At 34.2% G+C, this 25,835-nt stretch overlaps 3 protein-coding genes across 12 annotated transcripts in view; 1 reads left to right on the top strand and 2 right to left on the bottom strand.

Annotated features, from left to right (window-relative positions):
• The window catches only part of LOC145269173 (zinc finger protein castor homolog 1-like), a 750,830-nt gene that overhangs the window by 82,182 nt on the left and 642,813 nt on the right, over window positions 1-25,835 (top strand). The window lies entirely within an intron of this gene.
• Window positions 16,125-18,190, bottom strand: LOC145271583 (uncharacterized). The gene is made up of 4 exons (XM_080126997.1): window positions 17,756-18,190; window positions 17,267-17,646; window positions 16,454-17,150; window positions 16,125-16,325 (listed from the first exon to the last, which is right to left on the bottom strand). The coding sequence occupies exons 1-4, from the start codon at window positions 18,188-18,190 to the stop codon at window positions 16,125-16,127; spliced, it is 1,713 nt and encodes a 570-aa protein (XP_079983123.1).
• Window positions 18,449-18,982, bottom strand: LOC145271567 (uncharacterized). The gene has a single exon (XM_080126996.1). The coding sequence runs from the start codon at window positions 18,980-18,982 to the stop codon at window positions 18,449-18,451; it is 534 nt and encodes a 177-aa protein (XP_079983122.1).

The following is a 25,835-nucleotide window of genomic DNA, read 5'->3' as shown; positions in this document are numbered from 1 at the left end:
CTGACTGAGGACTGAAAAGAGGATGTGTAGTATCAGAACAGATACTACATTAGCCAAAAGATCGAGTAATGTTGCTTCAATTTAAAAAAAAACTTTTCAATAGCTGTTTTTACAAATATATTTTGTGTTATTTTTATACAATAACTTTTGATTTTCAAGTATTTTGGTGTTATTTATTTTGTATGTTATTTGAGCAAGAAAAAATTGTTTTATTAAATTTAGACAAAAAGTTCAATGACTTTTTTTGGTAAATGTAAAGTTTAAGCGTGATGCTCTTTTTTAAAGTTATTATTTAGAAACCTATAATTTAACATGGGAAGGGGGTGTTTTGTAACTATTCCAAGAAGAAATTGTAGTTATTGCCCATGGTGTCATCCGTATAATATATAAGTTCCAAAAAAACAATTTTCGTTCAAATTCAACGTAGAATAATATCCCTCTAGACTGAGGCAATTTTTATTTTTGTTGCTATCCAGAGTGCTCCGTTTTTGGGCGCTAGATTTTCCCAACATTAACAACCGACCTTGTGTCTAACTCTGCCCTCATGGCGAGGTAAATAAATAGGAACAATATTAAAAAAAACAAATAAAATAAAAACTTAACAATCAAAAGGAGATAATCTAAAAATTTTATCTGAGACAGAGAAACAAATAAACCAGAAGTTTTCATTTTGATTTGCAGAAATCCCTGGAGATGCAACCAGAATTTTCTCATCGAATATTACGTTTCCAGATGAATATATATTCATGTGGTTTTGCTTTTGGGTAATTTCCAGCAAAATCTAAGGGTAGAAAAATATTCTATGTACCGAAAAATGGTATTTTTTTGGCATTTTAACTCCTTTTGGCCCCCTGGGGACACCACCAAAATTATTTATCAAAAATCCGAGAATGTTACATTTTCCTCCTTTGCCTAGTTGTAACTTCATGCAAAATTTTAGAAAAAATGTAATGAGTAGTCATTAAGAATTTTTGGAACGGACATGAATTCTAAAGTCTGAATCCGTCTAAGTCAGTAGACCAAAAATCTCTCCTGTGCAAAGAAAAAAAAATATTTAGCATTAAATAACTTGACAAAAAAAAAAAATTTTTTTTTTTTTTTTTTTTTTTTTCATATTCACTCCCCACTCCAACAAAAAACACAATGCACTTAAACACCAGAAAAAATTAAGTGGACGGCTCAACAAGAACTTGTTTACGTTTTACTTGAAGACTACCATATTGTAGTCAGTTGGAAAACAGGCTAGCAGAACAGTTTCACAGGCGTGCAGTTTAAGAAAATGAGCTTTATTCATAAAATTTGCGTTTAGATTTAGGCATAGATAATGAAAGAAATTGTTGATAGTGGTTGTAGCTAGGTAAGTGCTTTTTGTGAAATTTTGACAACAGATCATGGATTGAAAAACTCAGATGAGCACTTGCCATGAATATAATGATTGAGCAGAGACAGGCTCGCCACGTCTCTTCTGTAGAACAGAGAAAAGAATCACCTAGGTTTCATTACCGATTTTTAACTATGTCAATGCAGGATAGTGCCCTGAGCAGCTTCTGCCCAGATGTGGCAACAGTACTCCATTTTAAGACGAATTTGGCTCTTACACATGGAGAGGATTGTGTCACAAATGAAATACCTTCTGGAACGGTAGAATGATGCAACCATTTTTCCAGCAATAGATTTAGATATAAGCCTTCCATTTCAGGTCTGGAGTGAAGGTCAGATCCAAAAGCTTTTTAAAGCAAGGAGCTTCTTTGAGACTAGAGCCATTTATATTAATTGGGGTCAAATGAGGATCAGAGCGTTTATGGTGAAAAGATAGATTTTAGGTTGTTTACGTGTAATCGGCAAAAAATAGAATCTGAATTTAGGGATTGTAAACTATAACAAGTTGTGATAGTAAAAATTTAGTATTTTTTTTCCTTGTAGAGTGGCACTAATCAATTGACATATTTTGACAATGAACCTTCAAAATGACAATTACTATCTTCAAAATGACAATTACTATCTTCAAAATGACAATTACTATCTTCAAAATGACAATTACTATCTTCAAAATGACAATTACTATCTTCAAAATGACAATTACTATCTTCAAAATGACAATTACTATCTTCAAAATGACAATTACTATCTTCCCAGCTCCAAAATGACAAACCGACTTATCTCTTTTGCTTTTGTTGAAATTCATCATTGAAAAAATAGAAAATGTTGGAACGCTAGTGTCTATTTTTTGTGAAAAATAGATCTAGCACACCTTTTACTTGATCATTTTTTTGTGATTTTTGGAATTTAGACTAATTTCGACATGACACAAAATGTTTACACCTGAAATGCGTTTATATCAAAATCCACTAATTCTGCACAAGCAACATAAATTGGTCATCGTTGCTATTAGTGACATAAATTAAGAATAATACCATTGTGAAAAGAAAAACATTTGTTTTGCTCTATTCATTTGTGACTTATTTGCGTTAAAAATTAATATTGAAAAGAAGGGTGTTTCTTTGGTATAGTTTGAAAATCGAAATATTGAATTTGGTAAATTGTTACTTACTTTCCACATTACTAATAACCTTTAAAATGACTTTTGACAGATTTTGTAGTATGCTAAAAACTAATATCACATTTAAATTTGCCGCAAACAGGTAATTTTCCAGATATTAAGCAGTGCAATTCCTCGTGTTAAACCTTTGGGAAAGTAAATAAAAATTTACCTTGAATTTCAATTAAAAGTTACTGTTATTTACTTAATTATGATGTCATAATTAGTAACATATTACTACATTATTAGATAAAACATGTATTTTCATGAGGATCTGATATTAATGGAATTGTAACAAGACAGACTGCAGTTACCTCCCCTGTTTATTCTGTTTATTAAAATATAACTTGTAAATTTCTTCAAACTATTTTCATTAATAATTAATTTTCTTTGATCATTCTTCGTAATTTTTGTATATTTTACTAATTGCGACCTAATTACGTAGGTACCATTGATTTTAATTGAAATTCAATATTTCATTTTTTGTTCTTATACCAAAGAAACGCCAAAAGAAGTTTCAAGCAATTTAATTTGCCGTAAATAGTGACTGTAACTTGACATGCTTGCAGTCATGTTATGTACAGAAAGTAGGTACATAACCGGACTGGAAAATAGAAAGGACCAAATACTTTGTAGCAGTAGCAGCGACACCTCGTGGTTTGAGATTTTGAATATCCTTGGTTTTTAAGCTCAGTGCTGATTGGTGCTACTAATCAACTTCTCTTTAGGCTTGTTTAATCAAAGGCCATCTCTCAGACGAGCTGATCATGTTCCTTTAAGGGTGAGGGAATTAGCAAAAAAGTCAACAAACGAAAACAAAGGGTCAAAAATTCAAATATATAACAAATAAATATTACCAAAGGCAAGATAAATTACTTTTCTACTACCTGGATAAGATCTGTGTTTTGACATATTTTAAAGCTTTTATTCGGTTTAAAAACAAGTACTGTTGATATATATATATTATTCCTTAATTGGAATTTTTTTAACAAGTACTGTTGAGTTGCTAAGTTAAACATGGTCGACAAGAATATGCCACCTTTGGAGTGTCAATAATGCCTCAAAAGTTCAAACCTAAACAAAATCCATCCAATAAGTGTCACAATGACACTTATTGGGTGGATTTATCAGTATAAAAGCTTTAAAATATGTTAAAACAAAAGAAAAAACTTATCCAGGTAGGTAGAAGAGTAACTTATCTTGCCTTTGATAACATTTATCTCCATCTATATATATAAAATCGAAAATGTTTGTGTGTTTGTATGTCTCACAAAAACTTTCGACACGGGCCACGGATTTTGGCCAAATAGGTATCATTTTAAAGCTCCAACCTTCGCCTGACAATTATCAAAAAATTGGCCAAAAACATTCATTCCTTCATCCTAAAATCATCAGTTTTGTATAGGGAGGGTGTAGCAAAAAATCCTTCCTTCATTTTGCCTTTTCCATGACTACTGCGACCATGACGTCATGTTTGACCTAGAAAATGTTTGATAGTTTAACGTGCTGGTTTTTAAAATGTCTCATTTTCTCACTACTTAGTTGTTTGTCTCTTTGGCGTACGCGTAACGCGTCAAGCTTGTTTTTTTTTCACCTTACCCTCGAGGCTTCGGGTTCAAGCCCACCTTCCAACCAAAACGTTTTTTTCTTTTACACCTCTAAACACCGGGGCTTTTTCTTACCCCCCTCACCCCTACACACACAACGTTGTTATCTTAAGATTGCATGTTTTTTGTTCTGATTTTTTTTTTTTTTTGGGTTTCCGATCTTTTTTTTTTTACTTACAACCCCCCCTCCCCATACACACGCCTACAAACACCCAGGCAACGCCGGGTACCTCCCGCTAGTCTATAATATAAATCTCAACGTATGTCTATATAAAACTTTCGACAGAGGCGACAGATTTTCATGAGATCAGTATTGTTGTTAAGCTCGACCCTTCAGACGACAAATATAAAAAAATTGGCTAAAAACATTAATTCCTTCACCCTCAATTGGGCACTTTTCTACAGGGAGGGGTTGCTTTTTTGCCAATATTTTTGAAAGTCATCCCCTCGTTTCGATTGACTAGCCTTAATTTAGACCTTTGCCACTTCTGGTTTAGTGATGGACGCAACAGCAAAGATGTCACATTTTTTTTCACATTCTTTTGCTCATGTGCGGTACAGGTTCGAGCCTGCCTGCCTATTATCACATTTTTTTGCTCAACACATATTACCCAGTCAATGATGGGCACCCAGGCTAGTATATAATAAAATGACTACAGGAATTCCCCTCTGGACTAAAGTATCGCAGGTTTGGAACAACAGATGCCATATACAAATTCAATACATCTAGGCTAATAACCACTATCTTATATAGCTTTTGAACACCATTTTAGACATATTCAGTCATGATAATAAAATACTACATTGCATCCTAGGAGTAACACCATCACAGTTGCAACATCTTTAGAGGAAGCGGTACCTATTTTTCCCTCTATATGTTAGTCCTACTACCGCAACCAATCAACACTGGGAGGAAGTCTATACGTTCCACAGATTCTATGCTTACACCACCCGTAATTGGATCATACATACAGATATACCATTATCTTTCGCATAGTAGAATTAAAAAAAAAGTCTCCCTCAGGAAAGTCCGCTGCCTCTGATTGGTTGCCCGCTAATTCTCTTATTCCAAACGAACACTTCAGAACATTACAATATGGCATCGCTAGGGAAAATATTGATTCACACAGCGTCAATTTCAGTGAATAAACACTTACTTTTCAACATATATCAACAGCAAAGGAAACGTTCATCTACTTTAAGTAACGAATGACTGTTTAAAGCATACATTTGTTACTAGATACAATACATATCTTCTAGATACTTCTTTCTTTCTTTGTGGTCATTGCCATCAAGATGTAAACAACATACAAGGATAGTGTTTTGCAACTATTGCATACTTACACCTAACATATTAATAACAGATACTGTAAAGCTTAAATTTAACTGGGATATACTTTTTTAAATATTGCGGTAAAATACTTGCATAGTGGATTCTGAGAATAAAAAAAAGAAAAACACTTCCCTACTGGAGGCAGTTAGGGTTAGCAGTAAAAGTAAAAAACAAAACAAATACAAACAAAATTGAATACTGGTAACCTTAAAATTATCCTAATGTTTCATATACACTGGCAACTTGTTTTAAACAATTCAGCTTTGTTTGTTTAACCAGCATATCAACCTTCTTTGGGTCATTTAATGCTGTATACAAGATTTAAATTTTTGGTACTTTCAGAATCGATTCTCGTTGGGTATATTCGGCCAATGTTTTGTTATAGTTTGTTATTTGGTGGTTTTTATACTTTATGGTAAAGATTTGCTTGTTTTAAGAAATTTAGAATGGTTTTAGGATTTTCTTTATCAAAGACTTCTTTTAAACTTGTAGCCTTGTAGTAGTGTTGACGAATTCGTGTGAGATCATGACAGTCAAGTAAAAAGTGTTTCACTGTGTAAGGTTCATGACATGGTATACATTTGGGGGGGTTCTTCACTTTTTAGTAGGTGGGAGTGAGTTATGTATGTGTGTCCTATCCGGATACGTGATAAGACTACTTCTTCTTTACGTGATTTTCTGCTATCTAGAGGGGTTTTTTTTTTTTAAGTATAGGGGTAATTTGGAAGAATTTGTTATTTATAGGGGTAATTTGGAAGAGTTTGTTATTTTTGCCTCTATTAAAAAACAAAAATTAAGAAAAATCTTCATGATGACGCAATAAAAACATCACTTTCCAAAAAATCACCATGAAAATTGATCAAACATTATTTCCTTGCTATATGCAGGGGGTTACATTCTTTCTCCTCATCCTCATGAATAACAAAAAACTACAAATATTGGATGCAATTTTTCTATATAAATAAAACAGTAGACGTGTGTGTGAGAGAGTGAGTGAGTGAGAGACAAAATATCTAACAGGTAAACTCTTAAACTACTGATCACATAGCGCTGAAATTTTCAGAAAATAATATTCATGCACCAAGGATGGTTTATAGCGAATACTATCTTTGCTTACATGCATGGATATCGCATACAGACATTGGCAAATTTACATGTAAAATGTTCATTAAGCATTAGCTGACATTTTGTTTTGTTTTTTGTGCGCATGCGCGTACATTTGGAACGCTTGGTTCTTTTTAATTTCAATTCTAACTAATGACACCATCTCATTTTTTTTGTTTTTGCATTAAAAAAAAAACGAAAACGAAATCATACGTAAATTTTACTCGCGGTTTGGAATTTGTAAATATGAAAACAAACCTATATATCTTTTTTACGATCTCATATTTACTTAATTTCATACCTTATTTTAAGACTGAGGAGGGGGGATGACACACTGAATACGGACAGTGCTTAAATAATAACGTTATTATTTTGAAAGTCATTCTTGACATGGGGAGGGGAAGGTATTATTTAAACTATTCTGTACTTTCATCTAACGATTTATTAAATAAGAAACTGACATGTATCATCTCTATTTTTGTTTAGCATCTGTTTCTCAATCCAATTTCTTGATTAGTTTATTGTAAAGCAAATGTTGCCTAATCACTAACTGCACTTTGAAGTATTTATTTTTTGAGTAGCATGAATTTTAAATAAAGTGCTTATACAGTGTAGTACTCATATTAAACAAATAACAATTTATAATGAAATCATGTATTTCGAAAAACTGCTGAGTCATTTTCTGAAAGTGACGTCATGTGTTGATGATGATGGGGGCGGGGGACAAGCACGATTATGTTGCTTTAAAAAGTACTCTGGAGGCCGCCAGGGATTACCGAACCATATTTTTTTAGGTGAGGTCGGGGTGTGGTGAATTAGTGTCTGTTCATTCTCCCAAGCATTACCACCACACTGGAGAGGGGGCACTAGATGATTTCACTGAAATGCTGCGTCAGGACAGATAGTATACTTTGATCTTAGCCAAAAGGCCAAGTAAGCATAATATTGTTTTCTACCAGGCATTACCTCCTTCTAAAAAAAAAAAATACAAAATGACCGAGACAGAGAGGTGGGTATTGGAATATGGAGTAAGTCCCTGAAATGGCTGAAGCAGTTTATGTCTCAAAATTACTTTATCTAATATATAAAAGCTGAAACAGTCTACGATTTAGACATTACATTATTTCATGTATGTTTTAACAGTGGGGTGGGGGATATAAAATCAGTCCAGGAAATGGCCGAAACCGTTTACGAATTAAACATTACTATATTTCATTTATATTTTTAACAGTGGGGTGGGGATTATAGAGTCATCCAGGAAATGGCTGCAACATTTTACGTTTTAGACATTAATTTATTTAATGTATATTTATAACAGTTGTGTAGGGGATAAAATCTGGGTTAGAATTATGAAATATGATTGTCGAAATTAGTAACATATCCAAGAATTCTGAAAAATGATGAAATGTGAATTAATCGAGTGGTGTGTTTGTAATGAAATAATCAACTCGGACAATATATCAGTTATTATTTTAGTAAGAAGGTTGCCGATAACGTGGGTTACAAATATAAAAATTGTCGAAATTAGTAACGTATCCAAGAATTATGAATGACGTCACAGTTGTAGTGGTGAGTAGAAAGACACGAGTATGTTGCTTTTTAACGTGTTCTGGAGTTCTCTATGAATTAACAAATCTTCACTTTTGGGGTGGGGCTGGAGAGAGTAATGTCCATTTTGGGGTCACTATACAATCCCACAATGTCATATTCCAAAAGTATGGAATAACATTCCGGAAATAACATCGTTTCTCTTACCAAATTGTTGTTGATGCATTTATGTAATTATTTGGAAAACCTGCTGAGTTATGGTCAAGAAATGATATCATTTCACTTAAAATGATGGTGTCAGTAGTAGGGAGGGAAAGAACACAGTAATGTTGAATTTCGTAGTGAAGCAACGGTTGCCTAATCACAAAGCTTCTCAACATATTTGTTTGTTTGTAAAGCCTGCTGAGTAATCTTCCAAAAATGTCTTTTTCCAAAATATTTTGTTGTCAGTAGTGGGGAAAAAATAAAACAGAGTAATGTGGAGTTTGATAATGAAGCAAGGGTTGTATAATCACTTAACTGTGTCAATGTATTTATGCATTAATTTAAAAGTCCTGCTGAGACATCTTCCAAAAATGACATACTTTTTCTTACAATAATAGTGCCGATAGTGAGGAAGGAAAGAAACGCAGTAATGTTGAAATTTATGGTGAAGCAAGGGTTGCGAACTCATTAACCAACACAATGTATTTATGTATTAATTTGGAAATCCTAATGATCCATCTTCTAAAATTATTTCAATTTTCTTAAAATTATGGTAACCTTGGTGGGAAAAGAAATTAGTTCATATATGTTGTACAATACCTGTCGAGAGTATGTTAAATTGTTTCATATATGTATATAAATTGCCCGTCCGAAGTTAGGTAAACATATTTTAAATATGTGTTGTAAATTACTCGTCCCAAAAAGGTAAAATTATTTCATATACATTCTGTAAATTACCTGTCCTAGGGAAGGTACAATTATTTCATACATGTGTAATAGCCGTTCTAGGGTAGGTAAAATATTCTTTTGATCGAAATAGCAAATTATACATAGACATTAAAAATTCCTCTCTCCAAAGAATAACAATTATATTCAAAATCAACTTCAATTTTCTCATTGTTTATACGGTCCCACTAGTAAAAAAATGTAACTATAGGGGAAAAGTAACACCGCATAGTATAGTTACCCATACTGTATCACTGTACTGTAAACTCATTTTCTATGTGAACAACATATCCTCCAAACTAATGTTTGTATTTTTTTCTTGCTCGCAAATGAAATTTCCAGATTTTAGAGCAAAGCAAAATGCTAACCGCTAGATCCGACATCCCCCCCCCACTCCAAACGAAAATTCTAGATCTAGTGGAAAAACTGCTAACTTCGCAACACTGTTTACCGAGCATTCATTTTTATAATGTTATGATGCATACAATGTGATAAGCTATGCAAATACGTGGGAGTCATGAATAGGGAACCGCGAACAGGTGAGGCTATACTGTAGTTTTTTTAAATAAGTAAATCATTTTTAAGCGATTAATAGGAATTTGTAGACATTACAACAAAAATCTCTCAAGTTTGAATTATTTCCCTTGTTTCTTGAGATTATTTTCAAGTTGGTGACACAAGACAGTCCTTCTTACTTATAAATTTGATTTTCTTTCTGTCACTAGTATGTGTAATGTACATTATACAAATTTTTCTTCCAAAAAGGCATTTTTTTTTTCTTTTAGCCCTAAAAGTCCCAGAGGGATGCGAACCAGAATTTTGCCAGGGTCACCCATACTGAATTTATATTAAGAACAATGGCCTCCACATTTTGGCTAAGTTTCAGGAAAATCTAATGGATGGATCAAACGCTATGGGGCAAAATGTGTCATTTTTAGTCATTTTGGGGCATTTTTGACCTTTTTTGAGCCCCTGGGGATGCAACGGGAATTTTTGCAAAAAACATTTTTTACTTGCACATCTATTTAATACAATTTGTGGCAAAATTTCAGGAAAAACTAATCAATGGTTATCTGGCAATCGTCCAGAATAATAGACGTACGGACGGATGCCACTGAAAATAGGTCGCTCTCCGATAAATCGGGGGGACTAAAAAAGTACCTGAACTTACTAAGGCCGGCGAATATTAATTTGGATTGTTTAGAATACTGTTCTCATCTTTGATGTTGTGCTAATCATTTCTCATCTAAAACAATTTCGAAACAAAACTTATTTTCTAATTTTTGTAATAAAATGAAATTTGTTTTTCATTTTTATTGTGAAAATAAAATCTCTTATATGTGTGTGTATTGCAATAGATGTATTACAATAGATAGCAATGAAAAAGTGGTCAAGAAACAATATATAATAAGATTATTGTTACCAAAGGCAAAATAAGTTGCTCTTTCAACCTACCTGGATAAACAAAGATGGCATCATGTTGTTATCGCCGTTGATGCCCCGAGAATTGCGCAACAGCTCAAAAATAAATAAAAATAATGACAGAAATCCACAAAAATATAAATTTTAAGTGGGTGCTCTGTTAGCAGAATGATACCAAATTTAAAGATGAATTTACAATGCTGAAACCTACACAACCGAAAAATGGTCTTGCATCCATCATCTAAATTCTTAAAATACCGACCTTGTGTCTAACATTGCCCTCATAGGGAAACACACAACTAGTGTCAGTACGAGTTCCTTTGAACGTCGTACCCATTTATATTCTGGCAAAAACTAGCTAAAGTTTAACACTTTTTTTTATGATAGAAAATTTCACATCTGTGGAAAAAAAGTTGCGTTCTTGTACCACATTATCTTTTGAATAAATCTATATAAATAAAGTGGATATTTAACGGATAAACTCTTAAACTACTAGTTGCATAAAACTGAAATCAACAGGAAATAGTAATCATATACCAAGGATGGTTTATGATGAATCTTTGGATGAATAACACATGCAGAAATGTCGGCAAATTGAAATGCAAAATGTTCATTTCAACTTGCCAACATACTCCTATTACTTGTGTGCATATGCAAATTCATTTATAGCTTGAAGTGGTTTAATTTTAAATCTTTATATAACTCAAACGGAAGTGAACGCAGTTGGAGCGTTAGATGTTTTGGTTTCCATTCTAGCTGGCACCTAAGTCATTTTTTTTAACTTTTGAAATCAGTACTATATATTAGGTACAATATAATATTCAATAGAGTATTATCTGTAATAATAAATACAAAATTTGCATAAAATGTATTTTACAGCCGAGCAAAACCGCCCCCACTCCTACCTCGTTAATTAAAAAATAACTTTTCAAGTCGGAAGTATTGGTTTCAAAAATTCTCTTGGAACATTTTGTAGTATAGTCAACAAAACGAAAAAATGGCCAAAAAAGAAGTTATCTTCTACCTACCTGGATGAGATTTTTGTGTTTTAACTTATTTTAAAGCGTTTATTTAATACAAAACACGGGTAGTGCCGAGTGCTTAAGTTAGAACAAGAATAAAATAGCTGACATGAGATGGTCATCTCGGGACTTGCTCAAAAATCGAAAATTAAACAAAATGCCATGATGGGCTTTACGCCGCCTTTATTTTTCATGTCTGTGACATTTGTTAAGGGGGTTATATCAGTATTTAATTTTCGATTTTTGAGTGATTATCAAGATTCCTCAGATGACTATTAAATGTCAGCCATTTTGATCTTGTTTTAACTTGAGTACCTGCCACTACTCGTGTTTCAAACTTAATAACTCTATAAAATAAGTTAAATCCTAAAAAATCATTTAGGTAGGTAGAATGGTAACTTATCTTGCTTTTGGTACACATTTAATTGTTATATTTGCTTTTTTAACACTTTTTAAAATACCCTTATTTTTATTTTTTCTGATACTTCTTTTGAACTTAAAAGAAAAACTTTGGCAATCATAATAATGAATAAGAAAGCGACCTCAATCCTTAAAATATCTTATATACACATTTATCTTTTGTACAACAAATTGTCATATATTGCGATTATTGAATTATAGATTATTTATTCATCATGTAACTATACATTCAATGAATTTATGATTAATTTGAAACTTATTCAGAAAAAGTTCTAAAGCTGCTACAAATATTAATTGCAAATCAATTCAAAATGATTCAAATACACAAATTTCTACCGTTATGTAAAGTATGTTTTTGAATTGACTTTAATGAGACGGGTGAGATAGCAGTTTTTCAGCTAGTAATTCTATCCTGGAATCCGTTGTTGATGACACACACCTCAACTCGTCTTCCACATTTAATTTCGATACTTGTTTTCAAGAATAAGAAGTTAAGAGAATGCCGCTTCACATAAGTTGTTGGAAACGGCATCATGAGTCGCATCTTCATTTGGTACAGATTGCGAACCCACGTGACCTATTTTTCACTATTCCTTCCAATCAAGGGCGAGTTGGTTGAGAGATGTCTAATCAAAAACATTTTCTCTCCACCTTTTCCTTAGCTTTCCCGTGCCTCTTTTGCCTTTTAACATACCCTCAAAGCATAACTTTGACAGGGCTGTGGTTGATCGTTTGACATGGTCAAAAAGTTTAAAGGTTTTATTTTTTGATTTATCAAATAGAGGGGGTAGGGAAGTAGTTTGACGAAGGGTGGATGTTTTATTTATTTTTCTTGATCAGACGATGTGATTTTGAAACCCCTCAATGCGATTGGATAATTGTTTTGTCCATGTTATACAATAAAGACTATATGAAACTACGAGGAGGACATAAATTAAATTTAACAGATATCGGCACCCGTGTTGATCTTAGAATGGTGTGTTTTTGGAAAGTCACCCAACCCAGTTTTCAATGTCGTCTTGTGATCACGGGAGAAAATCAGTTTATGCCCTAAATAAATGAATTGGGTGGCCTGTTTTATGGGTTTACTATTAATAGTTTTTGTTGAAGGGTTTTATCTAAAAATTAACCAAAGTTTGTCTAATTTGGTACAAGCAAAACTTTTGTAAAATCTATAAAAATGATGTATAATGGTTTATTAAACTCGATTGATTTTTCAATTAATTGGCTAAGGGCAAAAAGCTGTTCGACTGTGCCCCTTTTAGATTGATAGGCTGCTTGGGAATCGGGGAGACCGGAATAAATATGTGATTTTGTTGCCAATGATCGTTATAAAGAGTTTATAAACATGGTTCAACAAACTTATAGATCTATAGTTTTTACATTCGGACCTATTATCCTTTTTGTATACCCCTCTCAAAAAAAAACGATTAATGCTTTCTTGAAATTAGAAGGAATTTTATTAGTTTCTAAAATAAGATTGAACAGACCATGGTATCACCTCCAGCTTTTAAAAACTTGGAGTGAATATTGTCATGTCAGCTTGCCGGCGGATATCTTGTTCAGGATTTCTGGGAGTTTTGAGGAATTTTTTGCACAAAATTCTTGTAGTTACAATTAATGTTGTCACCGTGTTTTTTATATAATTTTCACATTCGGCTCAAAATCAATTCATGACCCCCATGGTATTGGTATTGCACTGTTGCGACCCATATGTTGGGAATCACAGATATAGATTTACATCAGAAAACATAATGCAATAAAAATCATTGTATAGATGATTTTTTTTTTTTTTTTTTGGCAATGATACATACTAACTCATTCAAGTCATTGCTCCGTGAAATAGAAATAGACGGTGGCAGTGGATTTGGCATACTTGCTGAAAAAAGTACACTCGTTTATTCCTTTTAAATATTGTCTTTAAATATAATAAAAAATATCCGTAAACTGTTTTTTATATAAATGTTTCCTTACTTTTCATTTATGTATCGCATATTTTTCAAATGTTTGAAATATTATTTTTTAAAATATATTTACAGACATTTTTCACAGAAATGTGAAGTTTTAATATTTCACATATTCAATAAAATTACATTTAAACTACACGAATCCAGTAGATGTTATTGCTGAAAATTTTTTAACATCTTTTAAAGTTACATCTTAAGTTGCATCAGTTTGAGTCTGTCACATCTTTCCATTTTTCTATCTTTTGTAACCATAAATTTCTTATATAAACATTAAACAATGCTTCAACCTATTAAAATTTTTATTTGAAAAAAACATGTGCGATACATTCATGAAAGTATTAGGTTGGCAACTAAGTTCTTGCCGTTGTTTGAATCTACATTTTTTTAAAGGAAAAATAAGAACTAACAACAATTTAATCATTATTCAATGTTATTTAAAAATAAGAACTAACAACTATTTAATCATTATTTAATGTTAGTTATTTAAAAATAAGAACTAACAACTATTTAATCATTATTTAATGTTAGTTATTTAAAAATAAGAACTAACAACAATTTAATCAATGGTGTATTCTCCATTCGTGTTCACAACTTTTTCCCAACAAGATTCTCAATATTTTTTTGGTGGAAATCATCATTTAATTTTGACCCGAAAAATAAAATATATTTTTAAAATTTATTATCTGTAAAAAAAAAAAAAATACAAAAATACCGGCAAGAACTTAGGTGTATCAGAAATTTCGTGAATAATTCCACCCCGTCTTTCCAAGCTTATAACTCCTCGAAAAATGTAATTCAAGCCCTAATTTTTTTTCAATTAAAGAAGCAAGGACCAAGGTTTCATTAAAAAAACAAAAAAAAACAAAAAAAAAAAACAACAAACATGTTTTTTTTTTTTTTAAAAAAAGGTTTTAAACTTCGGACTTTACAGGTAAATTTCTAAAAAAAACACTACTTTTTTTTTGTTTTAAATTTGAATATATTATTTATTGATCTTTTATTTTTAATTTGTGATATATAATACTTTGAGTAAATTAATTATTTACTTTTTAATAGACATTTCAAAATGGGAGGCGTGAATTAATTCGACCCCCTGTCTTTCCAAGCTTATAACTACTCGAAAAATGTAATTCAAGCCCTAATTTTCTTTTTCAATTAAAGGAGCAAGGACCAAGGTTTCATTTAAAAAAACAAAAAAAAAACGTGGTTTAAAAAAAGGTTTTAAACTTCGGACTTTACAGGTAAATTTCTAAAAGAACACTACTTTGTTTCAAATTTGAATATATTGTTTATTGATCTTTTATCTTCAATTTGTGATATATAAAACTTTGGTGAGTAAATTAATTATTTACTTTTTAATAGACACTTGAAAATGGGGGGGGCGTGAATTAAAAAAAAACGTTTGTCTAAAATATTATATTTAGTTTATTGAAAAGAGCATAAAATTTCACATTGACCCTGAAAATATCCTAAAAATTGAATGAATAGAAAAATTTTGATAGATTTTTAAAGTTTAAAAAGTGAAAAATACTGAGCTCGTAAAATTCAATTAATTTCATTACTGTTTAAAAAAAAAAATTTCTATTACTTTTAAAACAACTTTAATAGTTTATTTTGGAAGTATAATCCATAAAGAAAATAAACAACCCATTTTTAAAAGAGAAATTACAAGTTTTTTATATTTTATTTGCAGTTTCGTGTTAGGGGTGTCAAAAATTCCTACAAAAATTCTGATACACCTACATTGCCAACTCAATAAATTAAAAAAAACCCGCCTCCGTTCAGTTTTGAAAGATAATGGATAAGGGTGGTCGCACGTGTAATTGTGAGTCAAGGGCGCACAATCCCCAACCACACTTCTCCTGAATCCGCTTGAGTTCAGTGGGAAGCAGAAGTCCAGGACGACTGGAAACAATGCTAAGATAAGCAGAAAGCACATTCAGCACATTCAGCACTCAAATGTCCATTTTAGTACTGACCAGGCTCAACGTTACTTAACTAAAGTGATCTAACGGAACCGATGTGTCAATTAAATAAGAGTCTGCTCTATTTGTCAATCTTTATTCGTTGATTAAACAATGATCAAGATCTGAAAATAACAGAAACAGAAACTGTGATAAGTACACATGTGACTAATAAACAAATATGTATACATGTACCATAATTGTCTGATAATCCTATATGTATGTAAGTAGACGGCTACTCTGGTGCACCGGAATATGTGCAGGCGTCTCACACGATGGTGCCATGGTTGTAGAGTTTGCAGGAGGAGGTGATGTCGGGTAGCCTACTGACATGTTTCACAGGCGTAGATATGCTAGGTCTTAGAGCTGTGCCCAGAGCCACAGCAGTTGGTACTACAGGTTGTGGCATGTAAGCTGATGGTTGGCGTAGTCCTACATCCAAATATGTGGTGAGTCTCTTTGGTTTAACCTGCATTGGAATATATTTGCGTAAGAATTTCCTGTTCCGCAGAGTAATCCGTCTCGAACCATCAATGCGCACAATATATTGGTCAAACGGACAAACCTCAACAACCACCCCTGTCTTGTCCCACTTGCGGGGAAATGGCCCAATTTGGTTTTGGAGGCAAACATGGTCTCCGACCATAATGGCGGTAGTCTGTGGGTGTGCTCAGATAATCTCTCAGCACTTTGTATATGCCTGTTTCGTAATGCTTCTTCACGAGCAAGAGATGTGCTTTGCCAAGTTGGATGAGGCTTGTATCTCCCAGATGGAATAGGGATGAAATCCCTAATTGGTCGGCCAAATATGCACATGGCTGGAGAGAGTTTTGTGTCTCTGTCTGGTGTATTCCTGTACTGTAGCATAGCCCGTTGGAATGAGTCGGTGTCAATGTTACCAGATGAAGTTGTGTTGTCCATCAGAAGGCGCTTTACTGTCTTGACGCCAACCTCTGCTCTGCAGTTGCTGTGAGGAAATGCTACTGAAGATAGTCTGTGGTGCAGGCCCCAGTCACTGAGGAACTGTCGTGTGGTTGTGGCTGTGAATTCCGGGCCTCTATCAGATGTGAGTTCATCAGGAATCCCATAAGTCACAAAGATCCATCTGAGGCAGGTCACGAGTCCACTGGCTCCAATAGCTGATTGTTCCACAATTGGCCAATTTGAATATCTGTCCACGACTACCAGGTAATGATGCCCCTGGTAGATGAAATAATCTGCACAAATGCACTGGAATGGATAATCTGGTGGAGCACTTGGATTTGATGGCGCATTACGGTTGCATTGTTGGCAGCTTGAACGAAGAGTAGATATGTCCGGAGTGATGGCCAGAATATAGATGTTTCAGCTCTAGCTGTCATGGATGTGACTCCCTGGTGAGCAGAATGCAGGGCATCCAGTACTTCTTGCCTGAGTGAAGGAGGGATCACTACACGATCCTTGTACAAGATGACTCCATCAACAGTTGATAAGCCTTCATGGTACTCGAAATACTGCCTCAGTGGTTCTGGTACTTCATGGCGGTGCGGTATGCCTTTCTCTATGAGGTCACTCAGCTGCAGCATACCTGGGTCGCTGGCTGTGGCTGTACGGACTCTGTCCCAGGTCACTGACTTTAGGTCGAGTGCGTTCAGGGATGTGACTGCAGCTGAGACTATGCCTTCATCTATGTCGCCTATCTGGTGGTGCTGGAGGTTGGGTTCAGTCTGATGACTGTTCCTGGCATGTTTGTGATTGTGAACTTGTGCTATATCATCGGGTAGGACAAGCTTCTCTGCATCACATGTTGGCTGGCGTGAGACAGTCTTTGGCACGATGTTTGACTCCAGGAATGTGGATCATTCAGAATCTGTACCTTAGTGTCTTTTCTTTCAAGTTTCTCAGGTGGGTGTTTGAGACGTCTTCAAGAGATCGATCACTAAATATCCTGAGTAGAGGTTTATGGTCAACAGCGATGCAGCCTAGCACAAAATACCTGGCTTTGTCTAGGGAATCTGCCACTGTCAGTGCTTCACCCTCAATAGGTGCATAGCGGGACTCGGCTGGGTGGGTGAATCTGCTGCCCACGAGTGTTATCTTCCATCCAGTTGGGCAGCAGAATGGTTCACTCTTGATACATGCACATTGTTTTTGTAGTAGCCAGAATCCTAATCCCGATTTGGACCAGTCTGTTGCCAAACATGTGGTTCTATCGGGGTCAAAGATGTAGACACCTTCAATTTCTTCCGCAATCTGAGCTTTTGACTCATCGAATAGTGTTTGGACATGTTCGTTCCATTGGAAGGGAGTGCCTGGCTTCAGAAGATCATGAAATGATAACATGCGCTCTGCCATGCTGAATGCGTATGAGACTTGGTTCACCAAGCCAAACCATGATCACACATCAGTGATGTCGTTCGGGTTTGGGAAGTCCATGATGGCTTGTAAATATCTACGACAGGGCCTGACGTCATTGAGAGTGATTTCAAAGCCTGCGAATTCGACCACATCTGCTCCAAAGACAAACTTTACGGGGTTGAGCATTATCCCGTTTCTTCCACAAACATCAAGCCAGTTCACGGCTTGATAGAAGCTCTCCTGTAGGTCGTCAGCTCACAGTAAGGCATCATCAACACACTTTGTCTTGTTTGGAACATCAGTCATGATCTCGTCATACCATCTTGTGTAGCCATCACCTGAAGCTATGTAACCCTGTGGCGCCGTTTTATATCGGTATCTCCCCCATAGTGTTATAAATGTGGTCAGATGTTGATCTTCTTTGCATAGAGGGACACTGTGGTAGCCATTCCAAGCATCACAGACTGTCTTTTTCTTGCCATTAGGCACCGATCGAGCTTGAAAAAATGGGGACGGTGTGTGATGTGTCTCACGGGTGGCATGAGCATTGAACACCTGAAAGTCCACTGTACGTCTAGGCTGGCCATTCTTTTTTGCACATATCACCATTTGATGACACCAGGTGACAGGTTCACCGAAGGGGACTGGTTCCAGAACACCTAGTCGTACATCTTGATCGAGGCCTTTTTTAACTGCGTCCTGCCAGTGTAGCGGGACAGGCACTGGTGTATGGTGAACAAGAGGCTCAGCGTTGGGCTCGACCATAAGTTTCATTGGTGGTCCATCCATCAGAGGCAGCGGCTGATGTTCACATGTGTTGAATGTGCTAGACCTGTAGTAATCAAGCAGGTACTCTTGTAGTTTTTGGCGATTCTCTTCTATTGGTGGGAATGGTCAAGCACTTGGAGGTGGGGGTGGTCGTTGGCGAAGAAGACAACCACATGGTGCTTTCTTCTCTCCTTGCACGGCTGCTGCATGGTGTTGTGGAAGCCGTACTCTAGGAAAGTTGTTGCCAATGATTCTAAGATTCACACAAGCTTCTCTGCTAAGAAACAGTTTGTCTGACGAGTCTGTTACATAGGTCATTTGCCTTGTCTCCACTTTAGTACCGTTGATTGTGTATGAATATCTCAGTATCATGGCTCTGAGGATATTGATTCCATCATTATTTGCTGTGTGCATATGCATTGTCACTCGAATAAGGTCCAATTCACACAATCCAAGGCGGTGAACCATTTTTAGATCAGCGAGGCAGCTCTGGCATCCTGTGTCAGCCATAGCAGGTATATTTGCAGACACTGACGGAGCTGATAGCTCATTTTCGAAGGCTGAATAGTCCTTGGGAAGGGCTTGCACAGTGATGTTCACAAATGGTTGAGGCTTTGAGTTTCTGCGTACCCGTGTGTCTGTCATGCTGTCGTAAACGTGATGATCTAGTGGGACACTTTGTTGTTGTCTCTTCTGCTTGTGAGTGTCGGTAGTGTTCGTGTTGTCATTCTGTGACTTAGAAGAGTTTAACGTGCACAATGAATCAAACACTGCACTTTCTTTGTCATAGTTTCATGGCTTTGGTTGTGCTTAACGTTTTGGGTAGTTCTTGCTGCGGCAGACACTTTCAAGGTGATGTTCTCGATGGCAAAGTTCACCCCAATGACCATAAGCAGGACACGGAGTCTTACGGATTTGTGCAACACTTCTCTCGCCATGGCCGTGTTTACCCCAGTAAGAGCACATTACTTGATTGTCTGTGCTTGGCGTTTGCTTTGATTTTCTATATGAACTAGCCGTCTCAACCGAATGTGAATCAAGTAGCCTTGATGCTGATCGTTTTCCTGCTTCCTTAGCTTTGACGAACTGGAATACTTCCTCTAGGGACATGTTTTGATTCTTATCACCAAGCAGGTCTAATTGAATGTCAGGGTCTACAACACCTCGTGTGAGAATGTCCCGCATAATTGTGTCTGTGTATTTCACTTTTGCTTCACAGTTAGGGCAGTCAATAACAAATTTACAAATGTCCGCTTGTCCCCTGAGATGTGCGCCGAAGTTTCTGACTGACTCGTCACGGTCTTGTCGCATATTATGCAATGTTACACGGGCTACAATTGTGTTTTCTTCATGAACAGCCAGCTTATGAATGGCAGCCAAGATATCGTCCACCGATTTTTCAGCTAGTTTGCCACCTGTTGTCCTGGTGAGGTCTCTGCGAAGAGGTTCGTCACAACACTCGAGCAGCTGTATAACTTTGTTTTGACCGTTCAGTTTTGTTGCAGTCATGTATTCTGTCCAGCGTGATAGAATGTATGCCCAGTCCTCGCTTGTGCCAGCGGCGGTTACAGTAGGTCGCTTGACTTTCTCCATTGTTGCAGTAGCAGTCGGAGCAGATCTGTGAACGGCACTGTGAGCTGTGATGAGTGCTGCGGCGATAGCTGGATCCAGGTCGTCAGTGATGTAATCACAATCAGGGATTGGACACCGTACTGCAGGCATCGTTGCGATTGTCACTGTATCTTGATTATAAATAAGAGTCTGCTCTATTTGTCAATCTTTATTTGTTGATTAAACAATGATCAAGATCTGAAAATAATAGAAACTGCGCTCAGTACACATGTGACTAATAAACAAATACGTATACATGTACCGTAATTGTCTGATAATGCTATATCAATGTGATTTCTGCTGTATGAAAGTTAATAAACCTATTTATATTAAGAAAAACTAAAAATCAGTTTCTGGATATTAATATTATTTTTGAAGACAAAATTGAAATGGAACAAGAACTCGTGGACTTTGTTTTAGTGAGGATGCCAAATCGGCTGTCACCATCTGTTTCCTATTAAGTGTCACGAAAGAATGGCTCGAATGAGTTAATGTCAATTTATTTTATATTTTAATCTTATTAAATAAAGAACCATTTCAAGTAAAAATCTATTACATAATCGGAAGAATGACCCGTTTCAAATGTGCAAATATGCTATAAGAATCGACTCGAAAGTTTACAAAGTGGAGTCTTTTTTTTTTTTTAAACCGGAAGTACAGAGCGGAGTTAAACTGCAACAAAATTTTGTAAATAGACTAGCAGGCCGCCCGGCACTTCCCGGTCGTAAAATAGGCTTATTGATGCAGATTTCGTATTTATCATTATACTAGCCTGGTGCCCAGCGTTGCCCAGGTATTTGGAGGTGTGTGCAAAAAAAAAAAAAAAGTGGCAGTAGGCAAGCAGGCGCGACGCAAAAAAAAAAAGTAAAAGAAAATCTAACGTCTTATGGCTATGCCATGACGCGACCAGAAGTGTAAAGCGTTCAAATTTTACATAGTCAACCAAAAAGATGACTTGCAGAAATGGCGTTGCTTTTAAACCTCTCATGAAGGTCATTTTTAATGTGGGGGAAAAGCAGCTGCCCCCAAAAAGGGGGTACTCTGGCAATATCCATATAAATAGTAATTTTCTCAGTATGAAGGGTTTGAACACTCTGTATTAAGTTTCATGTCTGTAGATCAAAAACTGACAGGAGTTTGGTAGGCAAAAGTTTTTAAACAAATATATATATATATATATATATATATATATATATATATGAGGTTTGTGTTTACTATAACCTTTTTACACAAATATCATGCAAGTATAAATTATGTAGAATATTTGCATGAATATAATTACACATAATAGTTAACTAAAGACGACCATTCCATAAAAACTGATAGAGAATTAATTAAAATGAATGTTTAAAAGAATATACAAATTAGCTAGATTTTTGCAGATGAATGCAATTTCACGGCTCATATATAACAAAGTTGTACTTTCTTTTTAAATAGATAGAAAAAGGTTTTAAATATGAATATCAATACACACATACAAAATATTATAGGAATAGACTATTTTTATAATTTGCCACATGATTTAATCTTTGTCAGTACTTATAGTTTCCGATCCAGGTTTTCATATGCCTGATTGCCACCATTTTCTGTTTTTGACCCCCAAAATATTAAAAATATTAAAGTGATTTTTTTTATTACTATGCAAATATCAAAACGCTCCTCAATTAACAACAAAGTGCTTATACAATTTTGGATTTTTATTCATAATTTGGCTTGATTAAAAAAAAAAAGGAAAAAAGACAAATTTTTATGATCTACGTATCCATTACGGAACGAAGATGTCATTACAAAGAAAAAAACCCACGTAAATTGATAAAGTCATATTTTTAAAAATCAAATGTTATTATGAAGTGAGAGGCTATTTTTTGATTAGCCATGTTTTATAGATGAGATAATGCGATTCGAAGAATCACAATCAAAATCAGGCTTGTGGTGTATACATTTACTCTTAAAAACCACTAAAATCATAAAAAAAAATATATATATATAAAATCAATTTACGTAATTTTAAGAATGACATCATCGTTCCATGACTACTACGTGCATTTTTATCAGAATTTTGGGGTAATTTTTGACACCCCTAATACAAAACTGCGAATAAAATAAAAAATCCCCGTAATTTCTCTTTTTAAAGTGGGTTTTTTATTTTCTTTATGGAATATACTTCCAAAATAAACTATTAAAGTTGTTTAAAAAAAAAATAATAGAAATATTATTTTTTATTTAAAAAAAAAAGAACTGTTTACAAAATGCCGGCGCACCTTCATGCAGCCATTTTTTATTTTTATTTTTTTTTTTTTTTGACGTAATGAAATCAATTGAATTTTACAAGTTAAATATTTTTCAATTTTTAAACCTTAAAAATCTATCAAAATTTTTCTATTGGTTCAATTTTTACGATATTTTCAGGGTCAATGTGAAATTTTATGCTCTTTCCAATAAACTGAATATAATATTTTAGACAAACGCTTTTTTAAAATTCACAGCCCCCCATTTTCAAGTGTCTATTAAAAAGTAAATAATTAACTTACTCACCAAAGTTTTATATATCACAAATTGGAGCTAAAAATCAATAAATAAAATATTCTTTTTTAAAACAAAAAAGTGTTTTTTGGAAATTTACCTGTAAAGTCCAAAATGTAAAACTTTTTTTTTTTTTTTTTTTTAAACCACGTTATGTTCTGCTTACATTGTCAAGTAAATATTGGACACTGACGAAAATTTTTTCTATTTCATTCAATGTTTTCTTTTCTAAGATATTTTTTTCACTTGATAAAGTAAAATTAAAATATAATAAATAAAAAATTCATGTATTTCTTTGAGAAAAGAAAAAAATTCATCGACTTTTTTTTCAAAGGCAAAAACTTATAAGTAAAATGTGACTAGTTTGAACTATGGGGACACATATTTCTTCACGCACAAGGTTAGACGGCTAATGCGTGGTTTTTACGTCATTCTGTCAATCCGTATTTCAAAACAAGAACAAACACTACTTCCAGCATTTCTCTAACACGTAACAATGCTTATGTAATAGCGGCTTTTTCAAATAGTTGTTTAAAAACATTCTTTTATTTTAAAAATACATGGAATTTAAAATATAAATATGGATATATTCTTAATAATTAAGAATGGAAGTACCCATTTAATAGTATTTTTTTTTTATAGGTAAGTGATTTTTTGAAATTTATATTGTGACACGATCTTTAAATTGGATTATATATTTAAATCAAAATTTAAATACTTAATTTTAGGCTGACGAGATATATCGTTTTCTGTTTTTATATTTTGTCGCCGAGGTAATAGACTGTGATATTAGTGGGAATAAATTGAAAGAAAAAGCTAAAAATGACAGTAAGTAGAAATTAGACGATAAAAGGTGATAAGGATCACGATAATACATCAAAATACAAGGAGGACGACAGTTATAAGCTAGATGATACTGATTATGATGACGGTGGTAGTAAAAGAATATCTGAGGGGGGGAGAAATTCATTAAGGAAGCCAGTGAGACTAAACTTTCCTGTGTTAGAAAGAACGTTGGTGAAGTCCACGTAAATGACGATAAGGTTGACGGTGAAGGGGACAGTAATAATGATTACGATGATGATGATACTGATGTTGATGAAAATAAACCGAATAATGAAGACGACGCTAATATTACTTGCGATAATGAACCATGTGACGGAGATAGAATATGCGGAAAAATATTCATAGCAGCGGAGGAAATTTCAATTTATAACTTGAAAGAGAAAGATAACGACGATAGTGAGAATGACGAGTTAAGTGTGGAAAGCATTGACAACCCCAATGAGAATAAGCCGACCCATAGTGACGACAACGATGGAGACAGTAATAATAAGAAGTTTAACAAAGACCGTGATAATCATGAAGACCAGATGAGAAACGAAGATGTAGTATATGACGATAGTAAGGATGACGGGGAAGAGAATAATGAGAGCAACTTAATAATAATTAGAATAATGAGAGCAATTTTAATAAAGATACACCAAAAGACGAAAATGATGAAGACGGTGACAGTCATAAGAATAAAAAAAAAGGGAGATAATTTACATCGACATAAAAATTGGTATAAAGGCCATTCGTCAGATAAATGCTTGGAGGCGCTCCCACTCAAGTTAGCGTTTTGCAAGCACCACGAGGATTGTGATAATTGCCTGTGCCACTTGCTCTAAATTTTATGAAAAAGCGCGGCATATTACGCTTTTTCCTTTTTGTCTGGTGGGGTGATGTGACAGGATCTTTACATTGGATTATGTATTTAAATCAAAATTTAAATACTTAATTTTAGGCTGACGAGATATATCGTTTTGTCTTTGTATTTTGTCGCCGAGGTAAAATAAAACATGATTCTCACAAGATAGGCTATGAAAGACGTTGATTAGCCCCCATCCCAGGACTTTTGCTCATTTCAATACGCGTAGATATACTTCAGATTCCATAACTTTGAATACATTTCTTTTTCTTTCGTTAAACTCTTCCCTTTTTTTTAAATAAATCTATTTTTGTATCATTTGGGAAAGTGTTTGTTATCTCATTATTTCATCGCATTTTTTATTGTGTTCGTCCTTGTGTTTCTATCCACTTGTTTTATTTTTTTATTTTTTGCTGTGTCACATATGTGATAAAGAGAAAAAAACTTGGGTTTTTGCTTTCCCATAAATTCCCTTATACCCCCCCCTTTGGCAACGTGTTACAAAGGTAAATGATATTTGCTTTTATCATTAAGTTTCCATTCATACCCCTACGTTATAAATTGTCGTACCATATCTTTTATCGCACGTGTGTAATAATATATACATATATTTATCGAAGCAAGTTAAAATTCATTCATTTTCTTTAAAGCTTTTTTAAAGAAAACCGATTTTAAAAAAACAAATATTGCATAATTTGCTATTAAACCTGTTATTTTTTTTTTTTTAATTTGGTCTTTGCTCCTTTAATTGAAAAAAACATTAGGGTTTTAATTACATTTTTCAAGTAGTTATAAGCTTGGAAAGATAGGCGGTCGAATTATTCAATTTTTTATCATGAATTTTTAATGTTTTCTGACACACGAAGTGCATTTTAAAGATTTTTTTTGCATTTTTCTAAAGTTGAATGTTAAACAAGAACCCAATTTTGTTTTCATTACATTGTCATCTAATGTCAATCTATACGATTGCAACCCTCACCCCCTCAGCACTTTACAAAAATGGCTGGTTTTAGCATTAGATAACCTAAAAAGTGTTATATGCTATAACAT

This window comes from Euprymna scolopes, chromosome 4 (assembly GCF_053919585.1).
Source record: "Euprymna scolopes isolate OS-2025 chromosome 4, ASM5391958v1, whole genome shotgun sequence".
Lineage (NCBI taxonomy): Eukaryota > Metazoa > Mollusca > Cephalopoda > Sepiida > Sepiolidae > Euprymna > Euprymna scolopes.
The sequence above is the reverse complement of the archived record's forward strand: the minus strand, read 5'-3'. Positions and strand labels throughout refer to the sequence as shown.

Excerpts from the sequence above, each read along its gene's own strand:
- LOC145271583 (XM_080126997.1), bottom strand. The coding sequence starts at position 18,190 with ATGGCAGAGCGCATGTTATCATTTCATGATCTTCTGAAGCCAGGCACT. Across the intron at positions 17,647-17,755 it reads GTGATCGATCTCTTGAAGAC|CCAACATGTGATGCAGAGAA; the intron begins GTCTCAAACACC and ends GTCTCACGCCAG. Across the intron at positions 16,326-16,453 it reads CCAAATTGGGCCATTTCCCC|GTTAAACCAAAGAGACTCAC; the intron begins GCAAGTGGGACA and ends ATTCCAATGCAG.
- LOC145271567 (XM_080126996.1), bottom strand. The coding sequence starts at position 18,982 with ATGGATGGACCACCAATGAAACTTATGGTCGAGCCCAACGCTGAGCCT.